Source organism: Indicator indicator, chromosome 8 (assembly GCF_027791375.1).
Source record: "Indicator indicator isolate 239-I01 chromosome 8, UM_Iind_1.1, whole genome shotgun sequence".
In the NCBI taxonomy this organism is placed as follows: domain Eukaryota; kingdom Metazoa; phylum Chordata; class Aves; order Piciformes; family Indicatoridae; genus Indicator; species Indicator indicator.
Genome location: NC_072017.1, coordinates 35,661,980 through 35,683,376, shown reverse-complemented (window position 1 = coordinate 35,683,376; position 21,397 = coordinate 35,661,980). Strand labels below are relative to the sequence as shown.

At 41.9% G+C, this 21,397-nt stretch overlaps 1 protein-coding gene across 1 annotated transcript in view; it reads right to left on the bottom strand.

The window, feature by feature from the left end:
• The window catches only part of ARHGEF38 (Rho guanine nucleotide exchange factor 38), a 37,339-nt gene that overhangs the window by 4,881 nt on the left and 11,061 nt on the right, over positions 1–21,397 (bottom strand). The window contains exons 3-9 of the mRNA XM_054383216.1: positions 18,914–19,037; positions 14,028–14,175; positions 11,096–11,113; positions 6,604–6,803; positions 5,403–5,536; positions 3,554–3,658; positions 2,454–2,576 (exon numbers count right to left, since the gene is read on the bottom strand). Coding sequence (XP_054239191.1) covers positions 2,454–2,576; positions 3,554–3,658; positions 5,403–5,536; positions 6,604–6,803; positions 11,096–11,113; positions 14,028–14,175; positions 18,914–19,037 — 852 coding nt within the window. The remainder of the gene's footprint in view (positions 1–2,453; positions 2,577–3,553; positions 3,659–5,402; positions 5,537–6,603; positions 6,804–11,095; positions 11,114–14,027; positions 14,176–18,913; positions 19,038–21,397) is intronic.

Sequence of the window (21,397 nt, the reverse complement as noted above, 5' to 3'; positions counted from 1 at the left end):
GCATGCAGCCTGCAGTAATGCCCTTAGTGTGATAACGCTGTGGGGAAACTGGGCAAGAATAGGTGAAGTAATCCAATACAACTGGAATATCCATAAATGAAAGGCCCATGCCAATATGCAGTCTAGAGGCAATGAGGTCTAGTTAAATGACAGGCTCAGTCTTGAACACCATCAAAGCTTTTTTCTTCCTTTTTTTTTCCTGGAAACAGCTGTAACTCAATTTCTGTTTAAGCAAACACATACAATCACTTGATTTGATTAAATTATGTTATGGTTGTTGGTTTTATCTCCAGTAATCAACAAAATTAGACACCTGGTAAAAAAAAACAAAGTCTTTCTCAGAATTTTTTGTTAGTCTCTAATCTTCTCAAGGGATTAATATTGCATGAAATAAAAATTTATTTTCTGTTAAGTCACTTGTTCAAATACAGCACAAGCTTGTAGTGAGGGAAATTCATCATCATATTAAAGCTCTTGGATGATCTACATGAATTAAGTTGTTGGGCTGAATGTGAGAATAAAAGAGCAGCTGTTCCTCTACCCTCCATAGCTAGTTTCTACTTTATTTCCACCTCAAAAGCTGTGAACCAATTTTTGATGCATCAAGGAAAAAAAATATCCAAACTGTTGGATCCAATTTCTGGAAGAGGCTATTATGGATTTCTGCCCTAAAACAGAATGAGAGAGGAAGATACTCATTCTTGACATATGCATGTATGAGAAAAACCTGAGGTCATTGCTTAGGTCTCAATACCCTTTTAGGAAACCATGCAAAGAACACTATGGGTTGTCCAGTGAGAACAGAGATTCATAGAATGCTTTGGGTTGGAAAGGACCTTGAAGATCATCTAGTTCCAGCCCCCCTGCCATGGGCAGGGACACTTTCCATTAGACCAGGTTGCCCAAGGCCTCATCTAGCCTGGCCTTGAACACCTCCAGGGAGCAGGCATCCATGACCTCCTTAGGCAACCTGTTCCAGTGTCTCACCACCCTCACTGCAAATAATTTCTTGCCAATCTCCAGTCTAAATCTGCCCTCCTCAAGTTTCAATCCATTCTTTCTTGTCCTGTCACAACAAGCCCTTGTAAAAAGTCCCTTCCCAGCTTTCTTGTAGGCCCCTTTCAGGTACTGGAAGGCTGCTCTAAGATCTCCCTTTTATCTTATATATAACATCCACTCATGAGGCAGTGTCAGAATAAAGGTGTTTTTAAACAAACCCTGACACACAGGATAGAGAATCCTTGTAACCTTAGAAATCCAAGACACAGAAATAAAAAGATATTAAGTAGAGATCACTATGGTTAATAGCAACATCCACAGATAGAATAACTAAGTTCAAGATTTTGATTTTTAAAATATTTTTTTTATTGCATATGCCTCCAGCATAGTAGGGTCATGAGCCAACAGGATTTACAAAATTTTTTCTGAAAAAAAGTTTTCTGTTCTATCTCTTGTGGAATTGCTTCTGCTTTACTTTGACGTTTCTGAAACTGGAGGCCTCTTCCATACCAGGCACACTCAGCACTGCAATGATAGAGGGGCAGTCGTCTGCACTTGATGCACTCATTCATTGTAAACACATTGAAAATATCCTTCTGATTGTTGAGATTAATTTTGGAGATTCTTTTCAAATGTGGGGACTTCAAAGCAAGGGAAATCAAACATCTTGCTTCCCTGTTATTATCTGGGAGGATGTGGTCTGTGTCAAAGATATTTCTTTCCCTCTTTTCAGTGTTTTTTGACTGAATGGCTTTATTTTAGTCAGAGCAAACCTAGGAAAGTATAAGAAAATTTCTACCTCTGAATTTTTCCAGCTTGTGCAGCTGTCTGAAGAAGCAGCCTGCACTACTTTGAAGAGATGTTTTAGTCTGTCTTAAGAGAGCCAGGCATTAGAGCTCATTTGAACCCTGAATGGAAGAGACTAGTTGAAAAGCTATTACCATTATTTTTCAATTGCTTGGGGTATATTCAGATTTTTCATGGTTTCCATACCTGGAGGATAGTAACTTACTTGAAAAGGTAATAAAGCTGTGATTTTCACAGATCTGTGATTCCAGGAGCTATAGTTCAATGGTGCAACAAAGATCACAAAAGTCACTCTGCAACTACAAGTATTGGTAGTAACAGTAGCAAAGCAAAGATCAGCTGCTCTTGCCTGAAGCTCAGTTTAGCAAGTTTAGCAGAAAGAGTTTAATTTAAACCCCGGGATTTAGCTCAAGAAGTTTTCTTTAACTCTTCTAGGCCAATCACAGTGTGCTTACATGGAATTTCATCTTAATTCTTACAGAAACCAAATGAAAAAAAACAAAAAACAAAAAACAAACACAAACCCCACCCATCTTTCCCAAGGAATTTCTAAGTTTTTTGCACTTTATGTCCTAGTCTTCCTCACATACTCCTGTTTTCTCGCACATAAAGGTAGCTATGTACCACTGGACACTGCATAAACTTACAAGGTCCTCATAGAGATTTGCAGTGTTGTTCTGTTTTTTCAAGCAGCCATTGATTTGGTCATCTTTGTCTTCCAAGATTTCCTGGAGTCCGGTTATATTCTGTGCAGCCAGGTGTATAGAATCCTAAATGAGAAGATGGCAGCAAGATGAAACTGTATTATGATCTGTTTTAATATACTGCATTCACTCGTGCAGATACTGCAATAAGACTGAAGGAATCAAATATTTTCCATCTCTGTGCAATTTCCAGCCATTGTGGGATGGTTTACTATCTATTTTCAATGTAAACTATTGAGGAATCAAGTGGTTAATGTCCAGCTGAAAAAATTATGCCCCAACCTCATGAATGTCCCAGTGGAAGTTAGCTACTCCTCAGCAAGAAGCCAGCTCAAGACCCAGGTACCCTAAAATGCCACTTTTGGAGTACTAGTAGGACTAGAGTGGTATTTTTCACTTACTCTGAATTTTAGTCTTAAGGAAATGTGCATCCATTTGGATAAGGAACTGTCAACACCATTCCAGGCAAGAGCCCTTGTCAGCTTAGCTCACTGACCTACTGGTTGCTGAACCAAATGTTTATAATAAGCTCTGGCCAGCTGGCTATTGATCTTACCTACCTTTCAGACAACCTTTGTGTCCAGTTTGGGCCCACTTACACTATGAAGGGCCTCATGCCATATACAGACTTGGCAAGTGGTCCATGAGAGGGAAGAGTTGATAAGTTACAAACGAACCCACATCTTTGGAGAGGAGGATTAAAGCAAAGACATTTACAGCACTTGAGCACTCTGTGCTAATGCTAGCCCTCAGCACAACCTAGCAACAGGATGAAGGAAGGAGTCCACACACCCAAAAGATGTATTTTTGGGACATTTTATTTAATGTGGCTGCAAATCAATTCTTCTATTTTTCATGAGAACCAGCTAGGGTTGCACTGCAGCAGAAGTGCATGACCCATATGACAGCTTCACAATGGTGACTTGAAGTCGTAACTGTGCCACCAGACAGCACCTTCTTTAGTGTTGCCTAACCAGTGGCAGAACTGCATGATAAACTCATTATGGTTTTCAGGCACAGATTTCAGAACAGCCTGTACCCACCTGTAGATGTTGTGAGGAGAGTGAAATGTTCTTAACACACAGTTTCACAGTCTTCTCTAAACTTCGAAACAACCTTTCTTCCTTATTAAAAGTTTGATCTTTCACCTAAAATAGATGTTTGCACTGTTATTTTGGCAGCCCAAAAGAGAAACATCCAGAGTGCTGCTGAAGAAATCCCATGCCTTCCCTGAACTCCTCTCTTTGAAAACAGAACAGGATGGCCTCTAATTCTTCCAAACTCCAGTTGTTCTTCAAGAAAAGGCAAAAGCAAAAGGCAACATGACAGAGAACTTAATTTTTAATCCTTGGGAAGCAGGGAGATGTTTTACTACAAGCACACCTATGCATGCTAATAAAACTTTTCGTTTTCTGCATAGGATTGCTGTACTTGAGGAAACAATAGTGGAAATTGTAGGATGTTTTCCTGTCCTGGCTGTACTTGCCTCGGTACTTAGGCAGTTGATGAGAAAGATTTTCCACAGGCAGGCTGTAGATGGAGCTGTTACCTCTAGAGCAATGCCAGCTCCTCAGCTAGGTCAGCAGCTGCAAATAGGCTTCTACTTATTTTTTATGCTAGATGAAAAAACAAAACCAAAAACAACCAACCCCACCTGAAAATACGTTTATTTCTGCCTACCTTTTACATGAGGAATTTAAGAAATCTCAAGTCTTATTTTCAGTGGTCTTGCTGTAAGGGTACCATGGTGTGGTTTAGAGATGTGAATGGGGAACTTTTTTAGTCTAATTAAGCAGGAGAGGGCTGAATCTTTTAACAGATGTATCCTAATTCTAAAATTCTTCCCAAACGTTTTAAGCATACTTAAAAACAAAACCAAGTAAACATAAAGCAGAAGCTTCTACAGAAAGAAAAAGAAAGAGAAAGAAAGAAAGAAGAGAGAAAGAGAGAAAGAAAAAGAAAGGAGAGAGAAAGAGAGAAAGAAAGAAAAAGAAAGAAAGAAAGAGAAAGAAAGAACATCTCATCTTAATCAATTAATTCCCTGTTCTCTGATTTTATAGCCTTGCTGGTCACCCATTCTGAATACAAAAATTTCCACAGTAAAAATAAGCAAACAGGAGAAATAAATGTGGGTAGTTTGCGTCAAAGAAAGGAGGAAACCACTGATAAAAAAACAAACCAGGAAAAAGTGTTAAGTCACATCTACAAAGGCAAGTGACCTTGTATAATCAACCATGTCATGCAGTGAGGTGCACTGGATACAATTTTCAAGGTCAGTTGTAATTGATTTTCTTTGAAGTTTAGATTTAAACTTTCCTGAAAATGTTTATCCTGCTAGGGTTTGAATTTGCAACCTCAAAATTATGAAGAACTGTTTTGCTTTTGGCCACCCAACACTCCCCATTGGATTTATCATAGAGGTCTTCGTCTCTAATAGTTTTGATGGTTTCAGGTCCTTGTACATCTATAGGTAAACCCCATGGCCTTTGCTAATCAAAAGTATTACTCATCTTCCTCAGTGGGTTCAGAACCTGTGGAGTGAGATGAACTGAACACGTTCTCAGCACCAATAATAGCTATTGTCAGTCTATCTGCAAAGTATCTCAGGCTGAGTGTCACAAAACTACCAGTCACTTCCTCTCTGATGAAGATCAGGAGCTGGAGGAACTCTTAGATAAAAAAGAAAAAGGTGGAGAGCATATTAAGTTGTTTTCTATTTCCATCACAAAGATCTTTCTTGTCTTCTCTAACAGTCAGGAAATGACTTAATAAATGATGCAGGAAAAAAAGAAACATCACAAACCTCATTTCCAGCATGCTTTTAAAAAAATGCCCAGTGCAAAAGTAGAACTGAAGCAGTCAATGCAAATCTGCAGTTGGATGAGTCAGTACCTGAGGCTCTCCCCCTGTCAGTATTTTCAGATGGCTGGTGACCCTCTTGGATTTCTTGCTAATGGAGTGGATATTCAGCCGGGAAAACTTTTCTTTAAGGGTTTCATCATCATCATTCCTCTTATACTTCAGCACTGCAGACAGAGAATATCATGAAACTAACAGTCTGTATTCACAGGGCTTTTCACAGGACTGGACACACAAATATGAAACCATTTGAGAGCAGACACTTTGATGTCACTTGCTATAATCTTGTGTGAAAATGCCTGGGGTGATGAAAACCCTGTGATGAGTGCCAGCCTCGGGAAGAGTCAAGGCAGACAATCTGTAAGAAATATTGCTATTACTGCATCTTAATTATTATCAATGCTCACAACTGAATCATGGACAATGAACACGGACATAACATGACTTCCTTCATCATTGATCAGATTGAGGGAGGTTCTCTTCCCCCCCTCTACTCTGCCCTAGTGAGGCCCCACCTAGAATATGGCATCCAGTTCTGGGCTCCCCAGCTGAAGAGGGACAGGGATCTATTTGAGAGAGTCCAATGGAGGGCTACAAGGAAGATTAAGGGACTGGAGCACTGCCTTATGAGAAAAGGCTGAGGGATCTGGGGCTCTTTAGTCTGGAGAGAAGATTGAGAGGGGATCTAATAAGTGTATATAAGTATCTGAGGGCTGGGTCAGGAAGGAAGGGGACAGCCTCTTCTCACTTGCGCCCTGTGATAGGACAAGGGGCAATGGATGTAGACTACAGCACAGGAAGTTCCACCTCAACATGAGAAAGAAGTTTACTGAAAGGGTCACAGAGCACTGGAACAGGCTGCCCAGAGAGGTGGTAAAGTCGCCTTCTCTGGAGACTTTCAAGACCTGTCCAGATGCATTCCTGTGCAACCTGCACTAGATTATATGGTCCTATTCTGGCAAGGGAGTTAGACTCAAAGATCTCCAGAGGTCCCTTTCAACCCCTAACATCCTGTGATCATTTTCATATTTCTGGAGTTATCACTTAGATAGCACAGCTGGCTGAGGACAAGTGACATTAAGGCATCTGTTACCCTCTTGAAATCCAGTGTATTATGCAACTTGGGTAGCACCAGCCAAAACTCCTTAAGTGATATGATTGGAGTTGAAACCTCTATTGTAATTTCCAGCCCAAACCTACAAAGATAGAAGAACTTACTGTGCCTTTTTCTTACCTAAATCTTTCCTTCTTTTAAGTTCATTGATGTTCATATTAATGTTTTTCATAGCAAAAAGGGCATCTTGTAGCACCTTGTGGTCAGAGTGAGAAGTAGGAGTTGAATTCAAGAGTTCACAGAGTAACAAGGGATATTTCATCACTCGTTGGACTGGTTTGATCATCAGGGATCCCATGTCTGTTAGATTTGGCTTTCCTCTATAATTTATGTCAAAAAAATTCCATCACAAAAGGAGAAACACCTTTAAAACTTCTTATTTTGGTCTAAGCATTGAAGCTGCTGCCTTTTATGTCCTTCACTTGAGCTTTCAACAATAGAAAATATCAAAACCAGAGCAGTGCTTTGCACTAACTCATAGAAGTGCAATTACCACTCAAGTCAAAAAATAAAATACATCTGTCAGGGAACAGGAGCCGTTGTAAATGAAACCCTCCTCTCACCCCCTCAGTGAGAAATGCACACCAGGACTGAGCTTTCTATAGTTTTAGCAACATACCAGACTATTGCTTAGACATTTCCCCTGAAACTGTCCCACTCAGTCTGGGGGTGCGTCTGGTACAACTTACACACCACAAGACCCAAGAAGGCAGATGTAGGTGGCAGAACAAATAACAGGAAGTTTGATAAATGCACATGAGCAGGGCTATCACATCCTGCTGAGGCCCCTCAGGCTTCAAATTGCCACATCTCCCTGCTGCATGCCCATTCAAGCTGCATCCCTTCTCACAACATCTGTCAATTCACCACAGTGACCCTTAAAGCTTCAATGTCTTTTACCCATGGTTTTTCTTTGCTGGCTGCCAGTAGGTTATTTCTAATGATGCCTGAGCCTCTGAGAGTACCAGATCTGCTCTGGCAAAATGCTGAACATACAAGATACTCACCCAGACTTGATCCAACCTGCTGGAAGTCACCTCCCACAAAGGTACAGCAGACAGCTGCCTAAGGTGGCAAAAGGGTGAGGGTGGGAAAGCTACAACTTCCAACAGAGCACAGAGATGCTCTGTAGCTCCAGGCTTGATTCTCATTGACTTGGCAGAGGCAGCAGAGCAGCTTCCCCAGGCACTCAAGTGGCTCAAGCCATCAGGGCCACCCAAGCTCTCCGCCCCCCATGCAGTGGGAATAACCATCCAGCTGATTTCATGCTCCAGCCCCATGCTGGACAAAAGGCTTTGCTCACACTTTCTAGAATTAAAAGGGAGAGAGGCTGTGCAGTTTGCAGGCCATGACAGCAGCCTAGGAGGAGACAGAGAAGGGCAGAAGAGCCATATGTGCCTTCATTGCTTTCCGTGTGGCTCGGAGAAACATGAGGTCTCCTCATTGTAGGTAACACAAGGTGGCCAAGGCCAGCCAGCCACTACTGAGGCTCCAGCAGCAGGGCAGACACATCTGTGGTCTCTCCTCATTACATGATGCTCCTGAACAAACCAGGCAATGCTCTAGCACCATTGCTGGCATGAACTACCTGTGACTCACAGACCTCCCCTTAGTGTGAGCTGTTGATAAGAGCATGAAGAGCACTAAAGCAGAGCAAGCTTTCCATTTCCAAGCCCAAAAAAGCTGCTTTGGAGGGGAAAAGGTTGTTTGACATTAACTATGCATGAGTTAATGCTAGGCAAAGGATTTCTGCATGTGGAAAGATGGAATAACACAATGTAGAAGGAAAGTACAAAACCCAGGGAACAGCCACTCAGTTTTGCAGGCTGACATCTATTGTTTTGTGCTGCAGCAAGAGTAAAAGAGAAAAAAAAAAAGCTTTCATTCCCACTTTTAGATGTATAAAAAGTACAAGAGCCAATCCCTATGCTGACTAATTAACTAACAATTTGAATGCCTTTGAGAAGAGACATCTGCATATTTAAACCATCTCTCTCACACAGGCATTATCTGTAAAAAAGTTCTGCATGAAAAAAAAAATTAACAGTAGATGCTTTTTAAGGCTTCTTGATGTCCTCAAACCTTCCCCTCATTTCCCCTGTATCCAACATTAAGTATAGAGAGCTGTTTTCCCTTCTTTCAACTGCTGGCAGCAATAATGAAAAAAAAAAAAAAGAGTCTTAAATTGTTATTGTTTTCTCTGAAAAGCCCCATGAATGCAAATCTATAAAAGCTGCCTCATGAATGGAAAAAATCTTCAAGTGTCTTCTCTTTATGTAGTTGCACTTTGGACAGCTGCCTGAGTGATAAACAGCCTCTGTTTGCCTATCTGCATGACACAGTCTTGCAATATGGTTTGAGAGATAGTAGGTTTGTTATAAGATAATGACTCCCTGGGGCACTAAATGCCACAAAGTTCAACTCATCTCATTCTCCCCAGCAAGATTAGCTGATGATAGCTACTCTCCCTGGACGAGTCCCATTTGCAGTGCACCCTGTAAGGACGCACCCGGCCGCTGGGCAGGACATGGCCTTGCTGCAACCAAAAGAGATGAGTAACGGCTTGTGACATCCATTGTGCAGAAAATTAAGTTGCTAATTCATTTGTGATGCTACTTCAGCCTTGCCCCCCACCTCAGTGTTATTGTGAATTTAGCAAGTATTCTGGGTCCGATGTAGCTGCACTAATCTCATTGCAAATGATTTCTGTAGGTCTGCAGTACATGCAGCTGGCAAACTACAGTGAGCTTCACAGCATACCGGGCCTCCCTCCCCCCACAGAACAGTCACAAATGCTGTTGTAAGAACACATGATGGTGAGCTATGCAAAGATAGGTGATTCAGGATTTAGTTCTGTTTGCTCTCATTACCCAGCAACGAGGTCCAGTGGCACACATCTATCAGCACAATACAGCAGGGCTGAGGCCAGTGTCTTACTCAGCTTGTCAGTTTAGAAATGGTGTGCACACATTGTAGGCTGCAGTGTGACTTCAGGGCTCAGGCTTCATGCTTTACTGTGCGTGAGTTCATTTTAGTACAAGACATGTAGGGCAAATAATTCACTGTGCCATAAGACTCTCATGCAAACCCAGGGAATTCACTGAGGCTGCACAGTTGTTAAGCCAAGCAGAATTTCACCTATCAAGCTGCTAGCAAAGGGCAGCACTGTCTGGTATTTATGTAATTGTTTTCCTGAACATGCTTGAATGAAAAGCAATCTGGGAGCAGCAACATCAGGAACCGTTTGGGGTGAGTTAACTCTGAATTTTCCGGTTCAATGTTAACCAGATTTTTGGGAGCAGTGCTGACCAGGGGCTGCTGCGACTGCAGTCTCTGTGCTGAGTTGCAGGTGATGGCATTTCTGAAGTGTTCTGCTGGCCAGCAAGGAATGTAAACACCATGGCGCTTTGAGAGGTAGCCAACCTCAGGGAGGGTCTGGCAGCTAAACGTGAGTCAACACACTCCACACAGCTTTAGAAAAGCTATTTTCAACCCAAAAAAGGAGCTGTATCCTCCACTGGAAACTGAAGGATAAAACTAAGTGTTCATTTCCGATAGGGCTATGCAAAGCAGAGCAGCCAGGCTTGTGCTATTTCTATATGTACTGCTGTCTCACATGATCTTAGTGTGACTCTCTTGAGTATTTCATTCCTCTTGAAGCCCCACTCCCTGGGAGGCAGAAGTAGACAAGAATGTCCCTTAAAAGAATATTATGCATAAAAACTACTTCCTTTCATAAATTAAAGCCTGAAACCGCCAACTGTAGAATTTCAACATGCAAATCCTTAAAAGTGTGTTTTACACCGACCTTATTTACGATGTGTGATTGACTGACTGATTAACAAACTCTCTGACTTTTACAGGTCGCCTTCTCCTACCAATATAGAGCACAATTACTCCTCTTTTCTCTATTAACATTTCTGTCAGGGCTTGTACTAATTTTCTTGAGTTCAGCTTCCTCTGACCTCTCCCTGCAGGTAACTTCAGGAGATGCTGCATTTCAATAACCCAAACCTGCTGGATGTCCAGAAACTGCAGCTGTGATAAACTCTCCTTTACAGCTTTTCAAAGACATCACATCTGGCACAGAAGTCCCTTCACCACAAGTTATTGGTGGCTGGGTGAGTAGCCTGGCCAAGTGCTGAAACAAGCTGGTTCTTTTCTGATTTTCTTCCAGTCACTGTCAAAAGGAAGGTCCTAAGGTAGATTTCTTATACAGGGCTACCACCTTAGAAATAGCTTTGCCTGTGAACCTAACGTGTAGTGGTCTGCAGAGTCCTATGCAGAATGATTTCAGTGGATTTCAATGACTGACACTATGTTGTTGACAAGCACTCTGGCAGATGAGAGAGTTCTCCAAGCACGTTTATAAGATTGTGAGGTGATAATAAAGGGCTTTGGTATTGGTAACCAAATTAAGCAGCTTCATAAACCACAAGTTTTGAAAGATACTGCAAAGCTAGGACAGTGGTAATTAGGAAAGTACACAGGCTTACAGAAATTAGAACTGAGTCTTTACATCCTTGTGTTCTTAACATTTCCAGTTTTAAGCATATTGAAGATAAAGATATTTTAAAGATGATTTTACATGTAAGAAAGGCATAATACTTACTCTTCCTCATATATCTTTCTGCAAAAGAGAAGAAAACAAAACATATATTAGATTCCTCCTAAAAGAATTTATACAGAGCAGAGGCCAGATTCTACGATACTCTTCAGTGACACAGAGCAGCTGTAACTGGCCAGTTAACTTAAGTTTATAGCTGCTATGTGTCAGCAGAACTGCACAAAATAGCCAGAGGGTACCTGTGAATCTGGCCCTATATCTTTTTGAAAGGACAGCCTCAAACAGAAAAGGACTGTCAGAAACCTGGATTTTGCTATAAAACCCAGGCTAGTCCTAACACTATTAGAGAAGGAAGTTGGGGTCTCTGGGCTGACAACAGTAACATCAAATTCTTAACACAAAAAGTAAAATTAAACATGAACTTCTTACACTTTACCTGCATTCCTGTCTACTCTCTTTCTGAATGAGAAAGAGTACATTTTAGCCTTTTAGGATATAGAATCAATGAAGCTGTTAAGTTTTTTGTAGGGTACACATCAAGTGAAACCTCTTCAGAATAGGGTAGTGTTGAAAGATATACTGAAAGCAGCAGGGGCACACAATTGTAGTTTGGAAACATAGAAACAAGCACATAGAGTATTCTCCTTATGGTTTGAGTTCACTGAAATGCAAGGGATCCAAAATGTCACTCCATCTGGGCGTTAGGCTTTCCTGAGATCACATCATTAGCCACTGCTTTTTGACTGCCTGCACCTTTATCTCCTTGCCCACCAGTGCCTAACTGAGCATCTGGAAGCTTTCATTACTTCTGCTCTGTCAGCACTTTGCATGCTTATGACATCCCTCTGCTCCTGTAATAGTTAGTTGACCAAGCTACTTCAGGCTGAAAGCAGATCAGGTAGTTGCCAGCATCCTTTCATTTTTACCAGCTGCATTTATTTGGCTAAGCTAGCAAACAACATCCTCAGTTTGCATAATCACTGCTGAAACACAGGACTCTACAGATGTAATTTGGATTTGCACATCTCTCCAAGGCAGATGCCTACATTTTGGGATGGAATTTCTCCTCGTTGCTCAACAGAAGGAACAGGAATTTCACCATGGCTAATCAAATCTGATTTGTCTGTACAGATGTGCAGAGTGCCACTCTCAAATTGCTCCTGATACAGAAGTTGTACTTCACAAGTATTACTCAGCTGAGTAACGTTAGACCATTTACGTTTCTGTTTTAATGGAACAATATTATTAGCAAGAAAAGAAAAAATTGTTTAAGAAGTAAACATTCTTCAAGAGTAGTTTTCACCAGCCCCCATATTTATTATGTATCACAATGGAAGACAGCCTATAACTTCTTTGGTAAAAATGCTGCATAAGTTTCTTCTTAGTAGTTACAGGTTTAGGTGACCACAACTCTGCATTTGAGTGTGAACTTTCAAGTCTTAATATTTGAATTGGCTGCAATCTTTAGGCACTGGGAAAAAAACAACATAGTATACACACACCAGTGCTTTTCTCACTGGCTCTTGTTTAAAGGCTAATCAGGAAAGAACAAGACAAAACAAGGCCTCATTGTGTGGAAGGCTTTGTCACTTCCTCCTAGCAAAGGCTACAATGGCTCAGCACAAAATATCCTTTCTCTACACAAATCACAGCTGTGATGTCGGAACAGGCGCTCCTCTTGCTGGCTCTGGAATTCAAGTGGCAGCATCCACCCCACATGTACATGGATGCTATCCTTTATTTCCTTCCCTGTCCCCTTGCTTCAGCAGCAGGGATGAATGAACAACAGTGTCAGCTTCTTTTAATTAGCCAGAAAAGAATATTGTAAGCATCAGCAACTAAAAAAAAACCTTAGGGGAGATAGCTGGCCATCCTTTAGCCCCAAAACCTGAGTCTTTCTCTTTCAACTTCCAGGGTAGCTAAAACCTAAGTACCCTACACATGTACTGTATTACATATTTAGTAACTGGACATGTTGCATCAAATAAGCCTTGTTTTCAGCATAACCTCTCTTCAAAGTGAATATCTGTCTTTTAATGTTGTTAATATTTTCCTTCACCACTCTTTCATCTTGATATACTTCCCATCTCCTAAGTCTCAACACAGACTGCAGACTAATCACTAAGTGGGGTGTTGTTGGAATATCTGAAGATCTGTTGCTGATGTGCACTCCATTACCTGTGATAGCTGTACAGCTCCCCAACAAGAATCTGGTAGGGGCCTTTCCCGCAGCTGGACCTAGACCTCTGACCTGAAGGCTATGGTGCGTTCTCTCCTGACAGCTCTGTGTGGTGCTTTGGGGAAAGTGAGGGTGCAGGGGCATTTTTAGGTGAGAAGAGAAGCGCTCTTCATGGAATAGATGAACTAGTTTCTGTGACTGGCTGCAGGAGGAAGGATGGATCCATTACTCTGTATAATTCTCAGTTCTCAATACATTTCCCTGAGGGATGGCACTGAAGCCAATGGCACAAAGCACCTTCCATTGGTGGGACCTGGCTTGCTCCAGTGCCGATGGTTCTTAAATACCGCCATAATGAGGGGTCCAGCACCACGGAGCCACTGCAGATCTCTGGGCCCTTGTGACAAGAGCCAAACACCAGTGCATGTAAATATCTCCATTACAGGCTATTGTAATTCAAGCACTAAGTTGCTGAAGAGAGGGCAGTGAGTCTCCTGGGAGCTGGGCAAGGTGTTTGCAATAGCTCTTGATGTGACACAGCATTTTTTTGCCAGTATGCGACACTGAAGCTAACGGAAGAGCAACCTTTCTTGCGCTATTTTTGGCCATCTTAGAGAGAAAGGAATCTAATCATGGCCTCTGGCTTGTCATCTTTTCATGAAAGCAGCATAAGCCAGAGCTCCCAGCAAGCCTCATAAAACTCCAGATTTACAGGGGACCTTTCATCTACATCCATTTAAAATGTTCCCTGCCAGGCAACTGAGTATGGAGGGAAATCATCATTTGAAAAGATCTTACTTTAAGGACTGTACACAGTGTCTTAAATGCTGCTTCAGTTCTTCATCCTTTTCATAGGATTCCAACATGGTGTGTGCATCGTCGTGGCGATAGCAGTAGATTTTATATGTGTCTTCTAGTGGGCCTTTAATCTGCAGGAACACTTCCCCTGTTAAGGAGAAAAACAAAGCATGTCAAGCCAGACAACAGCATCTCAGAAGGAGTTTTTATTATTCCACCACATTAGCCGTGAGCTAAAAATGCTGGCTTCCACTTTACTTCCCTTAGAAACGATCTTGCGTGTTTATGTGCATTATTTATTACATGTATTTCTCAGCTGCTCATCTTTGTCATAGCCAGGCACCATTATATCAGTGTTAATGCACAAAAATTCCCTCAGGAAAAGGCATGAAATCTCTACACCTCGCACCACTTCACCCCCTAATTCGCTGCCCCAGCTTAATGCCCCTTCAGCAGAAACACACAGGAGAGCTTAACTGTTCAGGGAGGATCATTTTTGTGTCGTGGGCTGGCAGGAGGGATGAATGTAAGCCTGTTAATTTTCCGTTTGACTTTTTTTTTCAACGGAATATGAACTTAAATGGGTTATAACAGGAATAATGACTCTATTTCCCATTAGCCATTTCATCTGTTTTGCAAAATCCTGAAATGGCAGCTGTTATGGCCTAGAACAGAGATTTTTCTTCACACAACAAAGGAATAACCTACAACTCTCCACTACTTAAGTAAAAGCATGTGGGTCACAGCCATTTTTATATAGTATCTTGGTTTATATACAAATGAAGGGGAAAAGTATTTCCAGTCCTCAGAACCGCCATTTTGCCTTAAAGAACAGTTGGGAATTTAGAGGCATTGAAGTAGTCCTGCACCCATTTCCCTTTTAATTATGATGCCTAATTCTCTCAGCCTAAAACTCCTGTGGTCCCTTTCTGCATAAGAAATATTATCCATGCAGAGAAGGCATGCTTCATCTCTTCTGCTGAGATACGCATCCTGTTCTCACACCCTTACATAGCAGCACCCTGATCAGCATCCTTGGAAATGCACATAATAAACAACAGCAACGGTGAAAACTCCTGTGTTGGGCATTTGCTGAAGATGACATCTGTGTGGCAACCGGTCCAATGTTTTATAAACGTTTCCCTCAAGTTATAGCAATGATTATTAAAGTTAAAAGCCAAACACTACATTAATTGAGAGCTCTCTATTCATTCACAGAGTGAGTGCCAAAGCTGTCAGGCATCCTGCATGTTTCATCCTGACCAGAGTGGGCTGTTTCATAACACATTGCACTGAACTGCTCCGTCTTAAGTGAAAAATGATTCTGTTTCCACAGTAACAAAGCTCTGGGGTTTTTCCCCTAGCAGGTGAAGGTTAACTGGGCTGTCTAATGTGTGTTGGTTTCAAGGTGCAAATATGGGAAAAACAATGATGGAGCTAAGACCATGCGAGTTCATGTTAGTTACTGTAAGGCCACAGTCAGGAAAGCACCAGCATCCTGTAGTTAAATGCTCTTTAGTTGTCTGTCTTCACTGTCTTGTGCTTAATGCTAATGCCAATGGCTATCAACATGCACTGCATCTGAACTTTTCCATCAACTCTCTGTACAGGCCTTCATTAGCCAACCATGTAAGGGAAGACCTTAACAAGCTTTCTCTTGATCCTCCTCCCATGACACCTGATTCCCAGAGATGCTGAGCTCTCGCAGTTTTCACTAACTTTCAGCAGAGCTCCAGGTGCAAGGCCCTTACCATGCTAAGGCCTCAACTGAGGTTATGTTTTCAGTACAAAAATAGACATACAGCTCATTTCAGAATATACTAGAGGCTGGATATTATCATTCTATTCTCCAGAATGAAAGAGATGAGCAAGATCTGTTCACTGATGCACTGTGGCACAATGACAGATACTTTCACTGATGCTCAATGATGAGAAAAATTATGTGCTGATTTCACAGAGAGGGACTTTTAAAAGCAGACAAATTTCTTAAGGCTAAAATCCTTCATGTTTTTGAGCCTTATAAACCGAATCAGATGAGCTTTGGGCATATCAGTGTGGGAGCTTGTTTTATGGACCAAACCCACAGTGTATTTGTGCACAGCTTTAGAAAGAGGGAATCATTTGCACACTGACAAATGCAGATCTGTCCCATGCCTCTCCTTGAGTGTGGTGGTCATTGGTTTCAAAGAGAAAGTCCTAGAAGGAAGGCTTGAGCAACAGAAAGTTTCTCCCTGTAGCTTTCAGCGGTGCTTCCTGTGTGGTCAGCAGGGGGAGAGGGAGAAGAGGTCTAACAGGTTAAGCCAGGGTAATGCTAAATCTTCATATTCCTTCATATGCAGCATCCAGAACAGCTCAGGCTAGGAGAGGGCTTTTGAAGACAATCTCTCAGTAGTCCTCATCTCCTATGCTTTATGGCGAAGCAGCCACACACACACAAACTGGATCACTTTTAGGATGATAATTACCAGAAGATGCACTGTGAGGGCACATCTTATGCAGTCCAACCATCTCTTAATCAACAGGAACAGGCTACAGCCAATCTGAAGTAAGACCTCTGGAAATGCGTAATATGGATACCACGTCCTTAGCAGCAACTGTTTCATTTTTTAAGTCTGCTCCTGTCAGACATTGCTACTTGTCAATGTGGACACAGCTTAAAGTGTGGAGAACATGGACTAAAATAAGACATGAAGATGAGCAGCTACATTGTTTTGTTTCAAACCACTGGATTAGCAATTCTCTTCAACATCACCATGACTGGGTTGCCTTCCAAAGTAAGATATTTCAATGCAAGATGTTTAAATACCATAAACATGATAGAATATCATGGGTGTGTTAAACATTCTCTGCGTGCTTTTTCTATAGACTGGCTTTACACTGATTATGAAGATTCTGAAAACAAAACCAGCACCTTGATGTACTTTCAGAGGATGACAAACTTACTAACTTATTGCTTATAGTGATGCAATTATTCTCCCTGACTTTGGAAGAACATCTCACATCCCTGCCCTGAGGTAGCCAACTTGGTGACCCACAATCTCATGCATTCCCATGGTTCTTTGATTCTGGAGAAACACACCCTAATAGATGGACAAAATCGTCTGTCTTCTGGATATGGCAGGGAAGGAAAAGAATGATTCTCTTGGCTGTGAGAGGGGCACTTCCTGCTAGAATAGAACATTGCTTATTAAGAATGTGACTCATCATGATGCACTTTTAGTGAAATATGGCCAGGCGACACAGTTGCATCCAGCTATGTTAAGCTGTTGCCTTGGCAAACTAGATTGAGACATGCTAGGATTAATACTTCTCCCAAGCCTCATATGCTTTAATATCATGTTTCTTAGTCAAAAGGCAACCAATATTTTTTTACCACATTATTTGCATGGAGTCCTTTCTATCATGTGTGGTATATAGTCAATTTAGAGAAGAAAGAACCCCTCTGACCTCTGCACCATGGCTGGAAGTTTTTTAAACTGAACTGGCTGACTTTGCACTGTAGCAAATTAAGAATTCTCACCTGATCCTTTCAGATAGACCACCTACTGCCTCTGCACTGAAAAAGCAGTTATAGGAGAGCTGATGAGTGGTAACTTACTAAATCTCTCCAGCTGTGCAAATACATCAAGCAAATAGATCACAGCCTTAACATTCATGGCCTGACCTGCAGAACCTGTGACTGCTGTGACGCATCCAGGGCCAACCTATTAGCTGGAAATACCCACGAGCCCTGCAGACATTCCTGACATGTTGCCACAAACTTATCGGTCACAGCTTTCCTGCATTTACTAACCATGTTCAGCAGGTCTAGGGAGGTTTTCCTCCCCCTCTATTCTGTCCTGGTGAGACCACACTTGGAATACTGTGTCCAGTTTTGGGCTTCCCAATGCAAGATAGACAGGGATCTGCTGGAAAGATTCCAACAGAGAGCTAAGAGGATGATTGTGGGACTTGAACATATCTCCTATGAAGAAAGACTGAGAGACCTGGGGCTGTTTAGTCTTGATAAGAGAAGGCTGGGGGGATCTTACTACCATCTATAAATATCTGAACAGTGGGTGTCAAGATGAAGGTGCAAATCACTTTTCGGTGGTGCCCAGTGATAGGACAAGGAACAACAGATACAAGCTGGAACACAGGAGGTCCCACCTCAACATGAGGAGACACTTCTTTATGGTGAGGGTGACTGATCACTGGAACAGGCTGCCCAGAGAGGTTGTGGAGTCTCCTTCTCTGGAGACTTTCAAACCCCTCCTGGATGCATTCATTCCTGTGCTTCCTGCCCTAGGTTTTCCTGCTTTGGCAGGGGGTTGGGTTTGATGATCTCTAGAGGTCCCTTCCCACCCCTAACATTCTGTGATTCTATGATTTTGTGTGACTCATTAAGAAAACTTAACCAACCTCTTACATGAATGGCATCGCCAGCAGATAAAGGTTTACAGGTCTAGCAGGGAGTGGTGTGTGTGTGACCTGCTTATTCCAGTTATTTTTAATGCTTTTCTTGGATGGTACCATTAAGAGTATGTAATGTAAGAGTTGGTGTAGGTGTGAGCAGAGTTAGGTAGGCAATATCAAGCTGGATGAAAAGGATACTATCAGTACATGGCATAACTCAGTACTGTAGTTTTCTCATGCTACACTCACTCTCTCCTTCCTTCCTCCTCCTCCATCCAGATGGATGGGAAAAGAGCACCATGATCACAGGAGCACAGTAGAGCAACTGGACAGGTTTCACATGTCATTTTTCCTGGGTCATTATGGACAGCTTGTAGCACATTAGCCTCTGGGAGTGGTACTAGTTAAGTCTGATGAAGGTAAAGAACAGGAGAGTGTTATGTTTATTCTTTCACATAGCTTTGTAGAACTCAAGAGGACAGTAAACATACCGATTATTTGCATGGGTGGTTCCACATCTGTCGTGGCTTCTTCCAACAACGACAGCAGTTTGGCTGATACTTGATGGACCAATTCAATGTTGCTAAACAAGCCATCCACGTCAAAGCGAGCAATCTAATGGAATATAAATATTAAGCAGCTACTGATGAAGGGTAAAGAAGGACAGTGAGTATTACAGACTTTCTCTTGCTATGCCCTGAGTGTTCAGCACTTCAGGAAGTACCACTTCTGCAAAACCTCATATAAACATCCTCCTTGGGACTTCAAAGACACACAAACAGTTTCCAGATTAGTATAATATGGTTGAGGGCATGTTATCAAGTGCTTTTAACCTTATTTTGAACTATTTCTAGTTGGAAGTGTTTACCTAGGAAGGAAATAAATATAATCATCTGAATAAAAAGAAGATCTTTAGCTGATTTTAAAATACTTGTTTACTTTCCCACTGGGGAGAAGAATAGTTGACAATGGGTTGGATTCTCTGATTACAATTGCTAACAGAGGCCATTACATAAACTGATACCTTGGCCCTTTGGTGCCAGCTACAAACAAATCCAGAGGGTGGTACCGTTTTGTTAGTTGTCTTATAAATCAAAAACCACAATCAAGATCACATAATTTCCACTGAAAAAAACACATTTACAATTTTTGGTATTAATATATCCTAAGGAACTTCCTACAGAGCCTGGGCACATAACATTGACTTCAGTTTACACCACAGAAAATTTGTGTCTGTGTCTGTACTTTAGAGCAAGTAAAAAAGTTCCAGGACATGTAACTTTCATGCAGTAATTACTTATTTCCTTTCACAGCAAAGCAAGAATTAATGTTTGGGGACAACTGGAGATAGCCAGTGGTAATGTGCAATGCTGAGAACAATGGCAAGACTGATTTTGGCATCTATATTGATACCCTCTGAACAGCATCTCTCCATTAGAAAGGGAATTGCTGACTTAGATAGCAGCTCACCAGATGCCAGGATCAAATTGCATGCTATTGTAATAGAATCAGAAATACACTTTCAGTACTAATGCTGTTAATTTCTTTATAAGAATTATAGGAGCTAGAACATGTTCTATCCATTTGGAAATATGAAACAGATTCATTGTTAGGCCAATTTTCCAAGTGCTGTCCTCATCTAAACACATTACAAACCTTCAGTATGGTACCTTGTCCAAGAACTAGCCTTAAAACCGTGTAAGATTCTTGTCAGCCTTTCAGAAATGCAGAGGTTGTTACATTAAGCCAGTTATAATCTCTAAATTACTTTTCCTGTGTACATCTAGCACAGGACTTCTGACCTCCCCTCCAGTACAGTGCCTCCATAATACTTGGAACTGTGCTGTGTATGGACACTGACATGTGTTAACACAGTGGCAAAGAACAGAATCAAAAGCTATGTTTCCAGCTGTCTGGAAAGGAGCGAAGGAATACAGCATGCTTGTCAAAAAGCTGAGCAAGTTCAACCACAGAATACCCTTGCTCAGTGCTGGCCAGGCCGCAGAAAGAGTCTAGTGGAGACTATTTCTAAGCGATGAACAGGTGAGGAGGACTAAGTCAAAAACTCCTTAAATTATGCCAGTAGATGCCAGCTCTTCTGCAAATAGGTTGGAACAAACTATGACAGAGTTCTAAGAAAGAAAAGAGGTCCTGCAGGAAGTTAAAACTGCACAGGCTTTAGCTGGCAGTGTTTCCCGAAGCAGCGCTAATGTCATCTGAGACACTTTGGCCTCTGCACCTTTATTTTGTGTGCTGGTTTGGGGCCAGACAGATCGTCTCTTGCCCCGAAAGGGACAAAAGAATGAGACTCACACAAACGGATTGGAGAGTGATGGAAAGTTTAAATGGAAAAGCAATTGGTGAAGCTACAGAGAACTACAAACTACAAAGCATAGTGACAAAGAGTATCCCAAAGCGTACAGAACCCCTCACAGAATTCCCAAAGCTTCCCAATCCTTCCCTTCTTCCCACCTGAGGGTAAACCCAAACCCCCCAGGGCTCTTTCTTCCCCCTCTCGCTGCTAGGCAAGTCTCAGGCTGACCAGGTCTGAGACTGCCCCCCCTCCATTCTCCTCCTGGCATTAGGCCTAGACAGGCCTAAGAGGCCTTGAGGATACTCCCCCAGCATTACCCGATAAGAGAGGACATCTCCCGTGGGAGCAGAGAGGGAAGAAAGAGGAAGAGAATGACTTTGCAGATGGCCTTATAGGGTGCAGGACTTATGGGTAGAAATACGCCATTTCCTGTGTCCACCTCTGTGGGTGGGCACCCAGGACACCAGAGGTGTATCTCATGCAGCAGTGGCAGGGGGCACCCAGCCTAAACTGCCACATTTTGTCATCAATTTAAAAAACACCTCTACATACAAAATACTTGGTTTAAAATTGTTTCTGTTCTGTATTAGCAGCAGATAACATTTGTGCAGCCTCTGTGAATGCTAGGTTGCAGGCCCCACGAATACCAATCTTTCTCCCG